The 22,500-nt window shown below is 43.6% G+C and overlaps 1 protein-coding gene across 8 annotated transcripts in view; it reads right to left on the bottom strand.

Annotated features, from left to right (window-relative positions):
• limch1b (LIM and calponin homology domains 1b) overlaps positions 1-22,500 on the bottom strand; it is a 131,172-nt gene that overhangs the window by 44,590 nt on the left and 64,082 nt on the right. For all 8 annotated transcript variants that reach the window (XR_014608759.1, XR_014608760.1, XM_084133388.1 and 5 more), the window contains exons 5-8: positions 20,976-21,006; positions 20,226-20,336; positions 12,622-12,817; positions 1,712-1,964 (exon numbers count right to left, since the gene is read on the bottom strand). Coding sequence is in view for 6 of the 8 variants with exons in the window: in XM_084133388.1 (XP_083989514.1) it covers positions 1,712-1,964; positions 12,622-12,817; positions 20,226-20,336; positions 20,976-21,006 (591 nt within the window). In the remaining 2 variants the exon portion in view is untranslated. The remainder of the gene's footprint in view (positions 1-1,711; positions 1,965-12,621; positions 12,818-20,225; positions 20,337-20,975; positions 21,007-22,500) is intronic.

The following is a 22,500-nucleotide window of genomic DNA, read 5'->3' as shown; positions in this document are numbered from 1 at the left end:
GTAACCTTAACATTTTATTTGTGGATTTAATATTTGTAGGTGATCTACTGCAAAAGAGCTGTAAAAATTCTGAAAATCTTTTAGAGCTTCTTGAATTCAAGATATTTTAATAATCCGTTTGAAAAAAAAAAATATATATTACACATTAATTAATATTTAATTAAAACTGTATATATCAAATTATTTAAAACTATAACTTCTGATCTTTAAATCAAATCAGATTCATGATTTTATGACATCGATTGCTGCTTTATTTATTCAGAAACACAAGTATCTTAATGTTTTATGTGTATTTTACTTTTACTTTTATTTTATTAGTCTATCAAGTATGTCTACAGCGCCCCCTACAGAAATAAAACTCTTAAGAGGCGGGCATTCGGACCCGGGGAGGCTGTTGTTCAAATCCAGATCCAAAACAGTGAATCTAATCACCTTTCAGGCAAAAGTTCGCTTCAAGAATGACCAGACTGCAGATATAATCATATCTCTAGCACTCCTTCAGGACATGTGAGTTACTGCAGATGCATAACCAACATTATCGGCAATGCGATGCCGATGTTTACATGTTAGGCCTTTTTCAGTCATTCCGATGAAGTGCGATAATATCTTGCATCCCTACACAAAAACATTCTTTCCTTAAAGTTCCCCTGTGGTGAAAATCCAGCGTTTAATGTTGTTTATGTGTCTATGCGGTGTTTTTAATATGCTTTAAGACTAACCATGTGTAAATTCATAAGTCGACAGCATTGCTGAGTATTTCCTCCTTAAAACTGCAGTGAACCAAAGACAGTCTCAAAAACACGCTTTGAAATCGCTGGTGTTTCTGACGTCACAAACTACCTTGTAACCAATCAGATCAACGTGTGATCGTCAACCAGTGGATCTCTGAGCTGAGTGAGTGGAGGCGGGGCTCATTTGCATATTCATAGAACCGCGCATACTAAATGAGGCAAGGGTGTCGAGTTACATTCAAGATATTTTAAGACATGAAGAATTTTTTTTCAAGGAAAAAACATTTAAATATGTCATTTTGGTGAATAAAGATGAGTTTTAAGGGATTAAATTATTGACTACAGGATGACTTTAAATTGTCATGATTTTACCATTGACTTACAAATGATTTCATTCTTTTATGAGAATAGGTGGCTTTCAGCTGTTTGTGCATGCTGTAAAAGGATCTTTGTGGAGTTTGGCAAACAGTGTCTCGAGAGAAGACAGACCATCTCGAAACAACATAAGTATATTGGCAGCTGAAAGAGGGCAAATGAGGGTTGCTTAATTAATTAATTTGTTTGTTTATTTAATTATCTATAAAACACAGAGGATTGGGATTTCAGTGCAGGTACAGAGAGTTTGAACTATGTGAGGCCAAACATGACATCACTCATTTCTATGGTAAGAAAGAATAATGATGTGCTGATTTGTTTCAGAATGATAAAAAGAAGCAAAACCCTGACAAAAGTTGTTCTCAGAACTGGTTATTGAATCAAACCAAATGCCTGATCTTTGACCTACTGCCACTAAAGTAGTCTTGTCTTGAGCGCAGCAGTTATTCCCCTTTACTCTTCACACATGTCAGCTGGAAGGGTCTCAAAAACTCTTAGAGCCCAAACAGAATTTTTATTTCAGGAGCGAGTCAATGTCCAAATGAAAACAACACTCCTACTGGTAAATCAACCACTTTATCAACAAACCAGTGTCTCAGGCTTACCTGAAAGGCCTCTCTCCTCCGACAGGTGAGCTTGTGTTACTCCAGCTTTTGCAGCTGTCGTCTCGGTCTGAGCGCGGGCGGCGCACCGGCGCGGGCAAGAACGCGCCCTGGTTAGTCTTGTTGGGCAGGTACTGGTTGAAGGGAAGGGCGATCCGCGGCTCGCTGCAGGACGTTCTCCGCACCAGCATGTCGTCCTTGCGCACGTCCGGCATCTTCCTCTGGGGGGCGTCGCTCTCCGAGTCGCTGCCGCGGCCTGCAGCGGGACAATCAGAGCGAAGTAATGAAGAGTCTGGCAGTGTTACAGTCCTCTGCTGGTAGAGCTGTGTTAGTGGTTACAGAGCTCAGCTCTTACCCCAAAAGTTATTGGTCCAAATCTAAACAAGAAAAAACTCTTCAGATTTACTAGTGATGCCAACCGACAATATTTAAAAATAACAATTTTCAGTTTTGGCCGAAATGGTTTTGGAGTGCCGAAATTATTGATTAATTATTGATTAAAAAAGTGATATTTAATTAACGCATTTGGACCATGTCAATGACACCCCCATAATGGGATTATAATGGGATTTTGGCAATATTGCAATTAATCTTTACCTCACGTTAACAGAATACTTAGATCAAACTAATGCGATTAAGCTCATAATCGTAGTAACTATAATCGCATTATTACCGCTCTGACCAAAGTGTGTCTGTTCTCGGATGTACACGGATGCAGTGTGTTGTTCACACTACTTTGTGACATTATTCCGAAGTTTTCCCTTCATTCTGAATTGCTGAACTCTGTCAACACAACTCACTGCACAGTCTCTGCTCTGTATCTTCATCCAGAGACGGTGCGAACAACGCGACGGCAGCTAAGGCAAAACCAGTTACGGCGGAAACACATCCATAGAAAAGTGTTTTGCATTTGATGTAAATGGGCAGTAACACACCGGGATGTGAGTTCATCATTTGTGCTGTGCATTGGGGTATGTGACGAATGGCCGTAAAAATAACCACACTTCTTAGCGAATCATCAAAATAATGAAAATATCATGTAAACGGGAGTTGAGAGTTTTGCTCGTGCTATGTAAACATCTAACCCTAACCCTTCGGACGACACACAGCTCATATCTTTGTCGCTGGAAGTTACTGTAACACACGTTTGCAGCGCAGACAGAGCGTGATCCAGTCCGCATCCGTTCACACAGTCCGGGTTTTCTGAGAATGCGATTGTGAGTTCTGCAAATGTACAGGTGCGAGTTCAGTTATAGAATGTGGTTGTCACTCCATTAATATCTGAACTGTGTGTGAACATAACCATAACCGGACTCAAATACAGGACTGACAAACATATCCTCGTGGCCAAAGTCTATTCATGCACACAACATCAGCAGTGTGGACGCACTTCACCGTGACCAAAGGTTTGGCTACAGCAATATGTAAAGTATGTTTGCCTGAAATATAGTGAGGCGGCTAATGCTAAAGTACGATAACTGGACTGATTTAGCAATCTCGAACATCCTGAACAGCATAAATAACTCAATTACACTTACACTTTATTTTCGGTTTTTGGCTAAATGAAAAATTTACATTTTGGTTTTGGTATTTCTTTTGTTTCGGGCATTGAATGCACAGACAAGAAACCCACATTTTTACCAGAAAATGCCAAAGATCTAGTCAGGGATGAACTAAAAACAGCCGGTGAACCGGTGCCAGGGTCCCAAGGTTCACTGAAGCACGTGGGGAGCGAAGAACAGAACAGATACTGTAACTATTACTACTCCATGATAGAAAGATGTCAGAACACACAGTTCGTCGCTGTTTTCTGAGAGCCCATGATGACCCCCGTCCACCGCCCAAAGCTCCTACAACATGTACAAGTGGAGGAAGCGGCTCTTTCTGCAGGATAATGCTCCTGCCACTCTGAACACAGTGATCAGGAACGGTTGGAGGAACATGATGAAGAGTTCAAGGTGTTGCCCAGATCTATGGGATGTGCTGGACCAACACCACCTCACAACCTGAAGGTCTTAAAGGATCTGCAGAAACCAGAGGACACGTCCAGAGGTCTTGTAGAGTCCATGCCTAGACGGGTCAGCGCTGTTTTGGCAGCACGAGGGGATCTACATGATATTAGGCTGGTGGTTTTAATGATTTCAGTGGTTAAATACAAATAGAAAAGTGAACTTACAGTAGAGTCAGAAGCTCTGACAGAGGATCAGAGAACATTCTTTGGTTTTGGTGCCTCTGAGGCTTTCCAATGTCTGCCACTCCAAACATTATGTCAAGCACCCAGGAGTGTGAGCAAACGGCTATATAAAACCACTTTAGCCTGTGGCTGCATCTGAGAGGACTGATGCAGAATATTTTGAGGACCTGATGTTTAAGTAGATTACTGTCTCAAAGTCCTTTAGTCTTTATAAAGCTGATCTGCCGGAGTTAAAAGCTGTTTTGAGGAGCACCTGGATCAACATTGACCTTCCACTCCGCATTGCCAGGCCGGCTGCTCTGCACATGTCTGTTCGCCAGCTTCTGTGGCTCAGCGTTAAACACACACCAGTCAAGATGAAGACTGATGGTGCATGTCACATCACAACTCGTGACACGAGCAGTAAACACATACTGTATGGCATCCTGTAATCTCCGCGGACACATGATGGTACTGCAGGGAAAGGAGACTTTCACAGGCGTAAGGCTTTTCCCAACAGTTTTATCACAGATGTTTCTCCTAAAAGTCTTTAAAATAAATATAAAATGTAGAGCAGTACAGAGCAGCTATAAAAGCAATGTTGATAGAACAGCTCACTTATCTGAGTTCATAATTCATCTCACTTAACTTGGTCTTGACAGAATTTGATGTGAAATATCTGAGCTCATATTTGCCTCATGAGTCAGCGAAGCAGAGCCAAAGCAGCAGAAGACTTTCAGCAGCGGTCGACACTACTCCGCTACTCATCTGATCACTGTGTGGACAGATGCTCTGTCTCGTTCTCTTTTCTCCAGCAGACTCTCCTCTGTTCACACACACACACACACACACACACACGATCTGATGTTGATTCTTGTTTTATTACGAGCTCTGTCTCGTTCTCTTTTCTCCAGCAGACTCTCCTCTGTTCGGTGTTTGTTTCAAACAGGTGATTTGAGATTTAGTGGCTCCGTGTCAACCTTTCTCGCTCGTTGTGACAGCTAACCTCTGACACTCTCACACACACACACACACACACACACACACACGCACGCACACACACACACTCAACTAACCTCTGCCACTCTCACACACACACACACACGCACGCACACACACACACTCAACTAACCTCTGCCACTCTCACACCAGACACGTGTCAAAGAAGCCAGAGAAACTTTACTCTATTTACGGATATGACGAGACGAGTGTGTGCAATTTACAGCGAAAACCATCCCGACAGGTCTAAAATATAAAGACTGATAATAGGCTTACCATAGTGAATCAGGGTAAGACAAAGACATGTTTTTGAAGAAGGATTGATAATGTATTGACTTATTTATTTTGTTCATAATAATATATAAAAGAATATATTGAGGTAAAACCATTAAAACTATAGCCGCATTCTGTCTAGCGCAACTTCCTTCTCTTCACAGCAGAGCGCCGACATCTCTCCCTAAAACTCAAACTTAACGACAGAATCTGCACGATCGGTGAATGTTGTAAAATGCAGTCTAGCTACTGTTGCTAAACTGCGGGATGCGTTAAATAAAAGCACAAAAATCAATGCAATAGATGCTGTTCCCAAGGCAGCGCTCGCTCCGAAACAGACCGCAACGAGACAAGCAAATTATACTTTGGGTTTCATGTGCGCGTCTAAACGATCAAATGTACACAAAAATATGTCAAAATGACCGGCTTGGAGATTCACTTAAACACAGTTTATGTCTTAAATGGACGTAGTTATGGAATAGTTGGGAGAAAATATGGTGCATCAGTAGCCAATTAGATCTGCACCCGGTCTTAAAGGGGCAGCGGTCTAATAAACATGCGGACGATCGCGCCATCACTGCGAATCAAACAAAGGCAAAGAGAAAACCACTCACAGCTCTGGAATGAATAACTTCAGCTTTATCTATGATAAACTATGCAGTGTTATTTTACATTTGCTTACTTTATTAGATTTCTTTTTAGACCATAACTGAACAGTGATGTTAGTAGATGTAAGGTATCGGTAAGAGTAGTAATACCGTTAAAACCTTAGCCATACCCATCCCAAGGCATTATAGTCCAGGCAAAGTAACTCATTTTGGAGCCAAAAATAGAACTAATTGTAAAATAATTTTTTTCAGCTTAGATCATTTCTATGAGGTGTCCAGAACAACATACTAAAAGTCCTAAGCAATCCTAGTTGAGGAAATATGTTGAATTCTCATCAATCCGAGATGTGTGCCAATAAGGCCAGGCAACAATACACCCCAATGGGGCTATTTTTTTTCCTTTACTCCTATCAAAATGAAACTTTACACAATGAAAGTACCCATGAAAAGTAAAAAAAAATTGTATTACAAGTTTCTTTGAAAATGAATTTGAATATGCAAATGAGCTATACACTAATCGAATATACCGGTAGGCTACCCAAAATACACCCGCATAGGCTTAATTTCTTCCTTTACTCCTACCACAATAAAACTTTACACAATGAAAGTCTACAAGAAAAGTAAAACATTTTGTATTAGAAGTTTCTTTGAAAATGAATTTCAATATGCAAATGAGCAATATACTAATCGAATATGCCCAAATTACACCCTAATGGACTTATTTTTTTCCTTTACTCCTATCACAATCAAACCTTCACACAGTGAAAGTATACATGAAAAGTAACATTTTTGTTTTACAAGATTCTTTGAAAAATCTATTTTAAATATGCAAATGAGCTCAACACTAGGCCTAATTGACTTATGGCCAAGAAACCATAAAGTCACAAGTAGAAAAAACAGGGGCCAAATAACTAACACATTCATGTCCATTCAGTAAGGTAACCTATGCATAAACACGATAAATTTGAAGTCACTTGCCACACTTACCTGGGTCACTTGCCACAAAAAGACTTATATTGACCTTAAAGGGTTAGTTCACCCAAAAATGAAAATTCTGTCAGTAATTACTCACCCTCATGTTGTTCCAACCCCGTAAGACCTTCGTTCATCTTCAGAACACAAATTAAGATATTTTTGATGAAATCTGAGAGCTGGATCACTCCTCCATAGGCTTCTAAGTGATTGAAACTTGCTGGCCCAGAATAGTTATTAAAGACATCGTTAAAATAGTCCAAGTGACTACAGTGGCTCAACCATATGTTTATCAAGCGACGAGAATACTTTTTGTGCGCAAAAAACAAACAAAACTAACGACTTTATTCCACTATTTATTTTCTTCTCCGTGGGCCTGAGTTTTTTCACGTAGTGTTTTTGCGCAGCGCTTCTGTGTTGCACGTCACCACGTAGGCTCACTATTGGCAGACGCTGGTCATGTGTGTGGTGCGTGTGATATATATATAAATCAGTGATAGTAATATAACGCTGCTGGAGTCTGTGAACTCCAGCACAATCAGTTTCGGGTTCAGACCAAGCAACTGAACCTAGTGTGAAAACAGCCACACTTTCCAAAGCTGACACTTCACACAATATGACTGAAAAACTGTCCAACAAATAGAGTATTTTGACCAGAAGGATTTATTCACATGCTATGTACATTCTGTTAACGAAAGTAGTAAAGTTTTTATAGACGTCTTATTAAAACGTTAGCCACTCTTGGTATATCCTGCAGAAATCAACTTATGAGGAGAGTGACATTATAAAATACCTTTATACGAGCAAGCTATAATTGCATCTCCATGTGTACTTCAAACCCTCACATAAATATCCCCCAGAACCATTTATAGATCTGTCACTTGTTTGGTAAATACTTAAAAACTCAACATATGCAAAAATGCTCTTCATGCATATGCTTTGAGAGCGCAATAGACTTCACATGAAGAAGAATTGCAGACGCTCCGTAATGCAACCTCTTGTTCTTGCTTTAAAAGAACTACACAATTACATTAGTATTACAGCATAAAGCTTTTTTCCTGTATTTAATGTCACGCTAACAAAAAAAACAAGGAAAACGGGGAACAAATAGTAGCGAATGCATACTTTGAGACTCATCTAAGCTCCTCCACATGTGTTAGACCAATTCTGGGATGTTTAAGTACTTTCTCTCATCCCAGTTTAATGTGCAGAGACTACGAGTAAGCTCAAACTCACAGCATTGGCTTAACTATTGGCGCCACTATCTGTTTTACTGCGCTATGGAAGATGAGGGGCATCTGGTGCAGTTTAAATCACAGTTGAAACATGACGTGTATCATATCATGGATTATATCACGAGATACTAAGCCCTAAAATCGTTATTTTTGCCTACACAAGAATGACAAGCTCAGTCTTTAAGATATCAAGCGAATATGGTCAGTTCTGGCAGGACATGTTAGTCGTGTGTGTTGCGTGTTAGTCCACTCAGGATTATCAGTAGCTTTATCACTGCTCAGGAGATTATTACCCTCCTCCATCCCCAGCTCCACCTGTTATTTCTCTTTAATTATGTTGTTACATTAACAACATTAATGATATCTGTCCTACATGAATGTTTGTTCGGTTCTGTTTACCCTGAGAGGGTTTATCACTGCTCTTTCCGTTTGTAACTGTTTGCTGATGGTCAATCATCTTTGACAGTAGTGATCCTGACAGAAGGATTTACTGAACGGACCAGTCCTCTGCTGTCAAACCCATGGTCGCCCCATTACTGAGCACTGCATTCTGGGATATAGTCTCTGGCTCTCACTCCCAATGTCTCTAGAAAAGTACAATCTAATACTAAAACTGAATCTTTTCTAGAAGCTCTAGGGACAGAGATGGATTTGTGGGAAACTGTGGATGAAATAAAGGGTTTCGACTGGAGAAATGCATTTGTGTTTTCCTGTTTATTCTCAGGCTGTTCCAAGTATGATTTAAGTGTTTAAAACTTCCACTTTTACTCAACCCACGGGTGCAGTAGACTCTGATTATATGAGGATGTTTAAAACATTACTGCTGTGAGAGTGTGTGTGTGTGTGTGTGTGTGTGTGTGTGTGTGTTGATTTGCATGTGTGTTTGCATATGAAGGATAACACTGGGCTGAGCGTCTTTCCTGATATGCAAATAATACAGTGCAACGAACAAACCTCTTTAGTTGAGCATACAGTGGTTAAGATAGCAAAATAAACAGGCTTTTAAATCGACTTTTAAAATGGAGGAACACTTTCTATATCTTTTGTTGTTTATGTCAAAGACTGTACATCCAATTAAACTCTACTGTACTGTATTTTGTAGGCGTGGACAGGCTGTGTGACATCCTCAAAAACCAAGGCCAAAATTACATAAAAATTACACAGAAAATAGGACCCACACTACATTAAACCAGGGTTAATTTGTTTTAATTTGGATAAACATGGTTTGTTTCGAATGAGAAAATGAAACTATTGAAATTTATTTTGGGTCTTGAACCTCAATCTCTTTTTTCTTTTATGATCCTGATATATATTAAGTGCAACAATGATATGACGTTCTCCTTCTCTCCAGATTCTCTCTCTCTATTTTATAAGGAAAGGCTGTAATAAGTCTGTAACCATGCCGACGGCACTCTGATCAACAGAAACACTTTCTGCAGAGCCCACGGAAACCACACGGATCAAACCACATGATGTCACACACACACACACACACACACACACACACACATCTGTGTGAAGTGCAGTATCAGCCTCGGTCAATCACACATATGAATAAAGCATTACATAGAGTTCACTTTAAAACCAGATTGATCTGTTTTCAGTAACTGTTTGTAAACACAACATTTGAAACGTGGCCCCTCCCTGTGGGCGGAGCACAACCATAAGCCACGCCCCCGCCCTGACATCTCATCAGTTGCACACGCAGCTCAACCGACTCACAAAACCTGTGGGAAGATGAGCGATGAGCTATTTTGCTAATATTTTGTTTCATGCATAAATAGCATTATAACAAAATATTAGCAAAATAGCTCACTGAAAGAACAGTTTTGCTAATATTTAGATGGCTAGCTGTGATTGTTTAGAGAGTTTAGCCATCTAGTCTAGCTAGTTAATAGTGATCTATTTTCATAAAAACATTATTATAATGCCTTATCATCTGACTGGAGTTACAGCATTCAACAAAGGCAATAGCAACATGAGCGGATTGTTTTAGACACCGTAGCGGAGCTTGAGAAGCAGACGATGAAGCCTGTGACAGACACACACCAGCTGACTAAACTGAAACATCCCGAGAACAGAAAGAGAAGAAGAACATGTGGAAATACAGGCACGGGACGATGTCTCTGTAGACACAAACACACTTCTAGTGGACCACACGAAGAGACTGAGAGGCATTATTTATCAATTATGTCGTGTCGCTCCAAACCCGTAAGACTTTCGTTCATCTCCAGAACACAGATGAAGATATTGTTAATGAAACCTGAGAGCTTTCTGTCCCTCCATTGACAAGCTACGCAACTACACTGTCAAGCCCCAGAAAGGCAGTAAAGACATCATTAAAGTTAACCATGTGACATCAGTGGTTTAACCTATTATTTTGTGAATAAACTAAAAATGATGTAGTTTTTTTGCGCAAACAAAGCCCTGGCATCACTTCACAAAGGTTGAGCTGCGTGTGCAACAGATGTAAAGTGTTACCAATCATTTTAAATAATAAAAATAAGCCTATCACACCCTCTTTGACATGTAAAATGCAATGAAACAAGTGTATAAAAAGTAGACAAATACTGACTGTTTTAAAATACTCCACATTTCTTGCACATTGTATGGCGTAACAAGGCTCGATCGGGGAAGAGTCAAGAAGGGGACAGGGCTCAACATCGGGTCAGCTGATCTTTCTAACGAGCTGAGGATTCGAGGAACAACTACTGCTTTCACACAGCCCTGATACTCCAGGACCTTCACTGGTGGACATGTGTAGTTTGACACCATAGATTAGCCACTGGCGGGAGCGTGAGTCTTACCATCGCTGCAGCCGGGGGCGAGCAGGCCGTCGGGCGAGGGGGTGTGTGTGTGTGTGAGTGTGTGTGTGTGTGAGCGTGAGGCTTACCATCGCTGCAGCCGGGGGCGAGCAGGCCGTCGGGCGAGGGGGTGTGTGTGTGTGTGTGAGTGTGTGTGAGCGTGAGTCTTACCATCGCTGCAGCCGGGGGCGAGCAGGCCGTCGGGCGAGGGGGTGTGTGTGTGTGTGTGAGTGTGTGTGAGCGTGAGGCTTACCATCGCTGCAGCCGGGGGCGAGCAGGCCGTCGGGCGAGGGGGTGTGTGTGTGTGTGAGTGTGTGTGTGTGTGAGCGTGAGGCTTACCATCGCTGCAGCCGGGGGCGAGCAGGCCGTCGGGCGAGGGGGTGTGTGTGTGTGTGAGTGTGTGTGTGTGTGAGCGTGAGGCTTACCATCGCTGCCGCCGGGGGCGAGCAGGCCATCGGGCGAGGGGGTGTGTGTGTGTGTGAGTGTGTGTGTGTGTGAGCGTGAGGCTTACCATCGCTGCAGCCAGGGGCGAGCAGGCCGTCGGGCGAGGGTGTGTGTGTGAGTGTGTGTGAGTGTGTGTGAGCGTGAGGCTTACCATCGCTGCCGCCGGGGACGAGCAGGCCATCGGGCGAGGGGGTGTGTGTGTGTGTGAGTGTGTGTGTGTGTGAGCGTGAGGCTTACCATCGCTGCCGCCGGGGGCGAGCAGGCCATCGGGCGAGGGGGTGTGTGTGTGTGTGTGTGTGTGAGCGTGAGGCTTACCATCGCTGCAGCCAGGGGCGAGCAGGCCGTCGGGCGAGGGTGTGTGTGTGAGTGTGTGTGAGTGTGTGTGAGCGTGAGGCTTACCATCGCTGCCGCCGGGGGCGAGCAGGCCATCGGGCGAGGGGGTGTGTGTGTGTGTGAGTGTGTGTGTGTGTGAGCGTGAGGCTTACCATCGCTGCAGCCAGGGGCGAGCAGGCCGTCGGGCGAGGGTGTGTGTGTGAGTGTGTGTGAGTGTGTGTGAGCGTGAGGCTTACCATCGCTGCCGGGGGCGAGCAGGTGTGTGTGTGAGTGTGTGTGAGCGTGAGTCTTACCATCGCTGCCGCCGGGGGCGAGCAGGCCGTCGGGCGAGGGGGTGTGTGTGAGTGTGTGTGTGAGAGAGTGAGAGTGAGGCTTACCATCGCTGCCGGGGGCGAGCAGGCCGTCGGGCGAGGGGGTGTGTGTGTGAGTGTGTGTGAGCGTGAGTCTTACCATCGCTGCCGGGGGCGAGCAGGCCGTCGGGCGAGGGGGTGTGTGTGAGCGTGTGTGTGTGAGAGTGAGAGTGAGGCTTACCATCGCTGCCGGGGGCGAGCAGGCCGTCGGGCGAGGGGGTGTGTGTGAGTGTGTGTGTGTGTGAGAGTGAGAGTGAGGCTTACCATCGCTGCCGGGGGCGAGCAGGCCGTCGGGCGAGGGGGTGTGTGTGTGAGTGTGTGTGAGCGTGAGGCTTACCATCGCTGCCGGGGGCGAGCAGGCCGTCGGGCGAGGGGGTGTGTGTGTGAGTGTGTGTGAGCGTGAGTCTTACCATCGCTGCCGGGGGCGAGCAGGCCGTCGGGCGAGGGGGTGTGTGTGTGAGTGTGTGTGAGCGTGAGTCTTACCATCGCTGCCGGGGGCGAGCAGGCCGTCGGGCGAGGGGGTGTGTGTGTGTGTGAGTGTGTGAGAGTGAGAGTGAGGCTTACCATCGCTGCCGGGGGCGAGCAGGCCGTCGGGCGAGGGGGTGTGTGTGTGAGTGTGTGTGAGCGTGAGTCTTACCATCGCTGCCGGGGGCGAGCAGGCCGTCGGGCGAGGGGGTGTGTGTGAGCGTGTGTGTGTGAGTGTGTGTGAGCGTGAGTCTTACCATCGCTGCCGGGGGCGAGCAGGCCGTCGGGCGAGGGGGTGTGGCGGGAGCGCGAGCCGATGGAGTCCAGGCTGTCGAACGAGTCGTCTCGCGTGTGTCTCGGCGGGGAGAGAGAGTTGCTGCGCTCCGACTCACAGCAGTCGATGTAACCACTGTCCCTGACGCTGCGCTTCGGGCTGGCCAACTCCTCTGCTTCCTGACACACACACACACACACACACACACACAACATCACGGGTTTGCAGTCTGAGATCTCTACACGTGGGATTTTGATTGTGAACAGAAACAAACATGTTTAGTATGAGATTGAGCTTCGGCCAATGAGGGTTGTGGGTTGAGCTTGTGTTTATATTCGCTGTTCAATGTTTATATGTGAATAAAAGCCTTCAATCATATAAAGCGATCGAATCTCTTCAGAAAAGTTGGACTAAAGCACTCAAATCATATGAATTAGTTTTACGATCTCTTTATGAAGTTTTTGAAGACACACAGTGGAAGTTGCATGGACTGTCAATGGAGGGACAGAAATCTCTCATTTCATTTCAAGTTTCTTCACGTGTTTTTCAAAGATGAACGAAAGGTAATAATAGTAATCAACTTTATTTTCAATAGCGCCTTTAAAAGTTACATCTCAAAGCGCTTCACAAAAATGAGGAAAAATTAAAAAGAGAAATACAACAATACAAAAGAAAAGCATTCATAAACGTGAAGTACATTCAAATATACAATACGAATGTAAAATGTTATTAAAAAATCCAAAAGTAAATGGTAATCAGTAATCAAATAAATCAAATAAATCAAATAAATCAAATAAATCAAATAAAAGCTACCCAAAAAAAGACGGGTGTGGAACGGCATGAGGGTGAGTATATGTATATATATATATATGTGTGTGTGTGTGTGTGTGTTACTAGATGAAGATGAAGGCAGAATCAAAATATAAACGAGGTTTAATCCATAAGGCGTAACAGTAATACACACACACACACGAGTATACATCAACATCATCCCACAACTAAAGACTGACCACAGAGAAACTAAAGACACAGAAGGACTAACACACAGAAGGACTAACACACAGAAGGACTAACACACAGAAGGACTAACACACAGAAGGACTAACACACAGAAGGACTAACACACAGAAGGACTAACACACAGGTAACAAACTAAATGAACTAAACAAACTGAATGATGTGCAGCTGCGGTGGATGATTAGTGACCATAGCAACAGATGAGTGACCATAGCAACAGATGAGTGACCATAGCAACAGATGAGTGACCATAGCAACAGATGAGTGGCGGGAAACAAAGACAAAGAAATATGTGATTAATGAAAACAAACTGAAAGTCTGTGAAAGTGAAACTAAAGATGAACGAGTCCAGATAAAAGTGACAATATATGTGACCCTGGACCACAAAACCAGTCTTATGGGTAATTTAAATTGAGCTTTTTATTTAAGCTGAATACATAATATTTCCATTGATGTATGGTTTGTTAGGATAGGACAATATTTGGCCGAGATACAACTATTTGAAAATCTGGAATCTGAGGGTGCAGAAAAATCGAAATATTAAAAAAATCTCCTTTAAAGTTGTGCATTTCTATTGGCGATTGTGCTGCATCCACTCACAAATTTTTTTTTTTTATATATTTAAGGTGGGAAATTTACAAAATATCTTCATGGAACATGATCTTTACTTAATATCCTAATGATTTTTGGCATAAAAGAAAAATGGATAATTTTGACCCATACAATGTTTTGTTGGCTATTGCCACAGATAAACCCGTGCGACATGTGACTGGTTTTGTGATCCAGGGTCACATATATACACATGTATATGTTTAATTGTTTAGTAATGAAGAGTAAATCATCTTGTTTCTGTTATGAATGGCTCCTTTGAATGTATTTTTTTCTTAAAGAGTGTTTTTGAATGAATCTGCCGAGTGAATGATTCAGTGACTTATAAAAGACACAAAGATACTGACATTATAATGTATAGAAAGAGTCACTAAATTACTTGATCAACAAATTATTTTTCGAATGGTTTTTAAAGATTCCAGTCACTTGATGAATCAAAATCCCACTATAAGGCTGTGTCCGACATCACATACTTCCCTACTATACAGCAGACGGAAAACAGTATGTCCGAATTCATGGTACTATATTATAATACAGGCGAACACTGTGCAATCCCATGAGGCCATGGGAGAGGCTTGACCAATGACACCATAACTGACGCTGGTCACATGATGCATGGTGAATGTAGGATGTCTGGATTACATTCATAAGACACACATTCATACGACACAGAATGTAGTTTTTAGCAGTGGTGAGTTAATCACGTATTGAATAAGAGAGAGCGCGGGACAGCTTCTCCTGGATGGTTTATATAACGGTTGGTGAGGGACAGGCGCTGGCACTCAGATGAACAGGTCGAGTCAGCTGTGCTGTGTCACCGAAACACAGAGTCCTGACTGAACCCAGATCAGTGTGTGTGTGACCAGATGGAGAAACACTTTCATGCGAAGGACACAACACATGCTGGAATAACACATGTCAGTCCGGTGACATCATGGGCTGTGGCGCGCGCTGCTGTTCGGATCAGTGTGATAACGTCTCTGTTCAACACAACTCTAGAAGAACAAAAGCCTCTAGACAAGAGCGAGCTTCATCTCCAGGTCCATTTCAGGTGTTTTATTTTACGATTGTCTACGGCCCAGAACAGCAGACTGTGATCTGTCCCGCTGACGTGTGTGTGTGAGATCACTGTGTTCCCTGGAGGTCTGCAGAAACACCCTCTTCCAGCGATGACCTCAGGACTGATGGACAGAGGTGGAGTGTGTTTCTCACGAACTCAGAGTCATTATATAGAACTGTATCATATATCTCTTTTAATTTCCTTTAGAACTGTTTTAATTTTCCTTGCTTTTATTTTGTGATTATTTTAATTCCTTTCTTTAAAGCACTTTGAATTGCCATAGTGTGCTATACATAAACTTCCCTTGCTTTAAAAAGTGGGTGGGACAGGTGTGTGTGTGTGACAGGTGTGTGTGTGTGGGACAGGTGTGTGTGTGTGTGTGTGTGTGCGTGTGTGTGTGTGTGTCTGGGACAGGTGTGTGTGGGACAGGTGTGTGTGTGTGGGACAGGTGTGTGTGTGTGTGTGTCTGGGACAGGTGTGTGTCTGGGAGAGGTGTGTGTGGGACAGGTGTGTGTGGGACAGGTGTGTGTGGGACAGGTGTGTGTGTGTGTGGGACAGGTGTGTGTGTGTGGGACAGGTGCGTGTGTGTGGGACAGGTGTGTGTGTGTGTGTGTCTGAGACAGGTGTGTGTGGGACAGGTGTGTGTGTGTGGGACAGGTGTGTGTCTGGGACAGGTGTGTGTCTGGGAGAGGTGTGTGTGGGACAGGTGTGTGTGGGACAGGTGTGTGTGTGTGTGGGACAGGTGGGTGTGTGTCTGGGACAGGTGTGTGTGTGTCTGGGACAGGTGTGTGTGTGTGTGTGTCTGGGACAGGTGTGGTGGGACAGGTGTGTGTGTGTCTGGGACAGGTGTGTGTGGGACAGGTGTGTGTGTGTGTCTGGGACAGGTGTGTGTGGGACAGGTGTGTGTGTGTCTGGGACAGGTGTGTGTGGGACAGGTGTGTGTGTGTGTGTCTGGGACAGGTGTGTGTGTGTGTGTCTGGGACAGGTGTGTGTGTCTGGGACAGGTGTGTGTGTGTCTGGGACAGGTGTGTGTGTGGGACAGGTGTGTGTGTGTGTGTGTGTGTGTGGGACAGGTGTGTGTGTGTGTGTGTGTGGGACAGGTGTGTGTGGTGTGTGGGGGGGGGGGGTTGCTATACAATGCTAAGATATATGTACTATATATGAGTATAATAACAATTTTCAGAAAAGATAGCATTACGATGTCCAGAAATCAATTTCAATAGTACATTGGGTTTTATTTGATTTTTTTAGATTTTTAATTTTTAATTTGAGATTTACTAAAATATATTGTTAGTTTGTTAGTACATGAATAAATCCATCAATCCGCCATGTGGACCTTCATGGTCAGTGGCAGATCTCCTGCCGAGCGTGTCAGAGGTTCTAATCCGCACCGTATAGTTCGTTTTTTACTCATCAAATCTGAATACGTTCATCAGTGGTTGTGTATCAGGCAGGGACACGTTCGTCAGTGGTTGTGTATCAGGCAGGGACACGTTCGTCAGTGGTTGTGTATCAGGCAGGGACACGTTCGTCAGTGGTTGTGTATCAGGCAGGGACACGTTCGTCAGTGGTTGTGTATCAGGCAGGGACACGTTCGTCAGTGGTTGTGTATCAGGCAGGGACACGTTCGTCAGTGGTTGTGTATCAGGCAGGGACACGTTCGTCAGTGGTTGTGTATCAGGCAGGGACACGTTCATCAGTGGTTGTGTATCAGGCAGGGACACGTTCATCAGTGGTTGTGTATCAGGCAGGGACACGTTCATCAGTGGTTGTGTATCAGGCAGGGACACGTTCATCAGTGGTTGTGTATCAGGCAGGGACACGTTCGTCAGTGGTTGTGTATCAGGCAGGGACACGTTCGTCAGTGGTTGTGTATCAGGCAGGGACACGTTCGTCAGTGGTTGTGTATCAGGCAGGGACACGTTCGTCAGTGGTTGTGTATCAGGCAGGGACACGTTCCTCAGTGGTTGTGTATCAGGCAGGGACACGTTCGTCAGTGGTTGTGTATCAGGCAGGGACACGTTCCTCAGTGGTTGTGTATCAGGCAGGGACACGTTCGTCAGTGGTTGTGTATCAGGCAGGGACACGCTCGTCAGTGGTTGTGTATCAGGCAGGGACACGTTCCTCAGTGGTTGTGTATCAGGCAGGGACACGTTCGTCAGTGGTTGTGTATCAGGCAGGGACACGCTCGTCAGTGGTTGTGTATCAGGCAGGGACACGTTCATCAGTGGTTGTGTATCAGGCAGGGACACGCTCGTCAGTGGTTGTGTATCAGGCAGGGACACGTTCGTCAGTGGTTGTGTATCAGGCAGGGACACGTTCCTCAGTGGTTGTGTATCAGGCAGGGACACGTTCGTCAGTGGTTGTGTATCAGGCAGGGACACGTTCGTCAGTGGTTGTGTATCAGGCAGGGACACGTTCATCAGTGGTTGTGTATCAGGCAGGGACACGTTCGTCAGTGGTTGTGTATCAGGCAGGGACACGTTCGTCAGTGGTTGTGTATCAGGCAGGGACACGTTCATCAGTGGTTGTGTATCAGGCAGGGACACGCTCGTCAGTGGTTGTGTATCAGGCAGGGACACGTTCCTCAGTGGTTGTGTATCAGGCAGGGACACGTTCGTCAGTGGTTGTGTATCAGGCAGGGACACGTTCGTCAGTGGTTGTGTATCAGGCAGGGACACGCTCGTCAGTGGTTGTGTATCAGGCAGGGACACGTTCGTCAGTGGTTGTGTATCAGGCAGGGACACGTTCATCAGTGGTTGTGTATCAGGCAGGGACACGTTCGTCAGTGGTTGTGTATCAGGCAGGGACACGCTCGTCAGTGGTTGTGTATCAGGCAGGGACACGTTCGTCAGTGGTTGTGTATCAGGCAGGGACACGTTCATCAGTGGTTGTGTATCAGGCAGGGACACGTTCATCAGTGGTTGTGTATCAGGCAGGGACACGCTCGTCAGTGGTTGTGTATCAGGCAGGGACACGTTCGTCAGTGGTTGTGTATCAGGCAGGGACACGTTCGTCAGTGGTTGTGTATCAGGCAGGGACACGTTCGTCAGTGGTTGTGTATCAGGCAGGGACACGTTCATCAGTGGTTGTGTATCAGGCAGGGACACGTTCGTCAGTGGTTGTGTATCAGGCAGGGACACGTTCATCAGTGGTTGTGTATCAGGCAGGGACACGTTCGTCAGTGGTTGTGTATCAGGCAGGGACACGTTCGTCAGTGGTTGTGTATCAGGCAGGGACACGTTCGTCAGTGGTTGTGTATCAGGCAGGGACACGTTCATCAGTGGTTGTGTATCAGGCAGGGACACGTTCGTCAGTGGTTGTGTATCAGGCAGGGACACGCTCGTCAGTGGTTGTGTATCAGGCAGGGACACGCTCATCAGTGGTTGTGTATCAGGCAGGGACATGTTCGTCAGTGGTTGTGTATCAGGCAGGGACACGTTCGTCAGTGGTTGTGTATCAGGCAGGGACACGTTCGTCAGTGGTTGTGTATCAGGCAGGGACACGTTCATCAGTGGTTGTGTATCAGGCAGGGACACGTTCGTCAGTGGTTGTGTATCAGGCAGGGACACGTTCATCAGTGGTTGTGTATCAGGCAGGGACACGCTCGTCAGTGGTTGTGTATCAGGCAGGGACACGTTCATCAGTGGTTGTGTATCAGGCAGGGACACGTTCGTCAGTGGTTGTGTATCAGGCAGGGACACGTTCGTCAGTGGTTGTGTATCAGGCAGGGACACGTTCGTCAGTGGTTGTGTATCAGGCAGGGACACGTTCGTCAGTGGTTGTGTATCAGGCAGGGACACGCTCGTCAGTGGTTGTGTATCAGGCAGGGACACGTTCATCAGTGGTTGTGTATCAGGCAGGGACATGTTTGTGTGTGTTCTGTGTTTCACCGGGACGAACAGAGAGTCTCCGCACCGGTTAAGCGAGTGAAGACTGTGTCGTATCACTGATGGCAGAGACGAGCGCTCGGCTTGATTTCAAAAACAACACATTTCAGCGCTAGATCGCCTCTTATTAAACAGACGAACGAAATGAATGCTCTGCCTAACCAGAGATTGTTTTATTCATTAGTATTAGGAACATCCGTGCTGTGAGATGTTTCAAAAAGTGGTCGGGACAATATGGACCCTGGCAAAAACTCATATTGCTCCTATTTATTTTTACCATAGTACTGTACTTTATTTTTTCAATCAAATTTTTATCATTTATTTTCATCTATTTTTTTTTGTTATTTAACTTATAATTCTTTTTAAAATATTTTTATTTTATTCATTTATTTACATAAAATTTGTATTTTATCTATTTTGTACATTTGTTTTAAACATTTATTTGTCAGTGATGTTTTTACACAGTTTTTCTCAAAGCTCTTCCACAGAGCCCTAGTTTACTGTAAAACCACTGTATTAAACTGATAAACGTGGATATTTGACAGTGCTCATAATGCCTGATTTCACCAGTACATTAATATTCATTTTATAACATACTCCTGAAATGTAGCACTATTTTAAGCTGTAAATGGCAAAAGCAATAGACAATAATATAATAAACGGTCAAACGCATTTCAGATGTACAGTGTGCAAGTATTAGTGTGAAACACATTTCTGCCTTTTTTCAGTAATAATTACGTATATTTACAGGTAATTGTACCATTACTGTTGCTCATCCCACTACAAAACTACACAAAATGCCACAAATATAATGTTTTGGATGCAAAAATCAGGAATAAATCCTGGTGGGAATAACTCGTCAGAGTAAAAGAGTCCGACCCTCAGACTCTGCTCTCTGGATTGAGGATTCATGACGACCTGACATTGATCAGGTGATCACTCCTGCTGTGTGTGTGTGTGTGTGTGTGTGTGTGTGTGTGTGTGTGTGTGTGTGTGTGTGTGTGTGAGTACCGTTGTCATCAGCGAGCGCAGTCCCTCAAACTCCTGCAGGGCCAGCGTGGGCCCGCTGTACGAGGCGCTGGTGTTGGCCGCTCGACCCAGCCAGTAGAGAGTGATCAGAACCTGGACAACACAGGCCAACACTGAGTCAGAGACACACACACACCCTCACACACTGTCTGCAGTAATGAACGACTACATTACTGATTTCATGAAAGCTCACAATTAATAAAGAGCCATATCTGACATGCAAATTAATAGAAATCGCCACACTGTTCGTATGCAAAAGAATTTGTGAATTCCAAGTATTATATTTTACACAGTAATATATTCTATACACTAGGAATAGTTACAGCAAAAATACCATAAAAACAGTGAAATATTATTCTGTTTTCTATTTTTTAATATAGTTAAGTGTAATTTATTCCTGTGATCAAAGCTGATGTTCAGCATCATTACTCCAGTCTTCAGTGTCACATGATCCTTCAGAAATCACTCTAATATGATGATTTGATGATCAAGAAACATTTATGATTATTATCAGTGTTTAAAACAGTTCATATTTCTGTGGAAACTGTGACACATTTTATTTTTCAGGATTCTTTGATGAATAGAAGAAAAAAACCAATTTATTTGAAATAGAATCTTTTGTAACATTACAAATGTCTTTACTGTCACTTTTGATCAATTTAATTCATCCTTGCTGTAGAAGTAGTGAGTAGTAATTTCTTTAAAACCGATCTCACTGCAGATTTGACTTACATGTTTTAACTTCTTGTGGTTGTCTGGATCTCTGAGAGAAAGAGAAAGAGAAAGAGAAAGTGTGTTAAGTGAATCAATCAACGAATGAAAACAATAGAACGGCTGAGACAGAAATACAGCACATGATCTAACATCATAAACTCATGACAGGACATCCTTGACCACCCGTCCCGCTTTGTGTTGTCCCACACGTCGCATAAAATGTCCCACATTTTCATCAGTCTGTTGGTTTTTAATGATCATATTAAGAAAACGTGAATGCATTCTTTTGCCTTTTTAAGAAAGCATTTTATTTATTCTTGTTGAGGCGTAGTTTTTCACCTATAGAGAGCCTAAGTCCCGCCCCTCCGCTTCCGGCTCATGGGACCTTATGTCGGAAAAAATATGTATGGTAGTCAATGGCGGGAGACAACTTATCTTTTTATTCCATCTGATCTGTGCCCTGAATTACACATATGATGTTTGTCAATTTAAAAGATAATTATGAAAGTCAAGAAAGTCGCAGTTTGTCATAAAACAGAAGAGTAACATTTAGTTTTATGTGAAAATCGCTCAATGAACTACATCTCTCGTCTCTCGGCACTATATGTACGTCACCATCCGTTGGTACAAAACACTCAGGCATGACGGCGTAACGTTACGATTATAACGTAAGACTATAGAAACAGACAGACGTTAGCTTCAGTAAAGTTAGCTTCATTCATTTAGAGAAAAGGTATGATGTCACATGTGCGCCTTTTGGGTTTGTAGTCTTTGTAATTACATATTTTCACAGTCTTAAACCTCAACAGTTTTACATCGAACTGCGACTTTCTTGACTTTAAAATGTATCTTTTAAATTGACAAACATCATATGTGTAATTTAGGGCACAATTCAAACGAGATCAAAATATTTGTTGTCTCTCGCCCTTGACTTCCATACAATATTCTTCCGAATTAAGGTCCCATGGTGGTCGACCGGAAGGGGAGGGACTTAGGCTCTCTATATTTACCAGCGTACAAATACAACAGCCGTTTCTAAATCCTATCCAATGGTTGAAAAGAAAGGAGTAAACACGGTCACTAGTGTGTTGTGACAGCTGTCAATCAAAATGTGGAGATTCGTTCCCTGTCAGAAAACAAATGGATAATTCGGTACATAAAAATTTTAATTTAACAGAATTGATCAACTTGTGGTTGTTTTAATCCACATCCTTTCTACAAATATGAAAGTTTTTGGTTTAATATATTCTTAATATATAAGACTGTCAATGAACTAATTTCATGTTTTATATTTTTTTTGTTCATTATTTATTTTGTTGGCTTTTAGTTGGACTTATAGTTATAATAGTGATCTGCATGATGCCTCTGGGCTCAGTGATGTTGAATTTAAGTGACGTAAAATAAAGTTACACTGTGATGTGATGATGTTTTCTGGAAGTGACTAAAGAACAAAGAACTCTTATCAGCTGAAAGGCAGAATACAAATGTTTTTATTAAGATTAAAAACATTCATAACATAACATTCAGGTTATGTTGATGGACA

The sequence above is a fragment of the Abramis brama genome (genome assembly GCF_963993115.1).
Source record: "Abramis brama genome assembly, chromosome: 13".
Taxonomy (NCBI): Eukaryota; Metazoa; Chordata; class Actinopteri; order Cypriniformes; family Leuciscidae; genus Abramis; species Abramis brama.
Note: the sequence above shows the minus strand (reverse complement) of the source record. Positions and strands in the feature narration are given on the sequence as shown.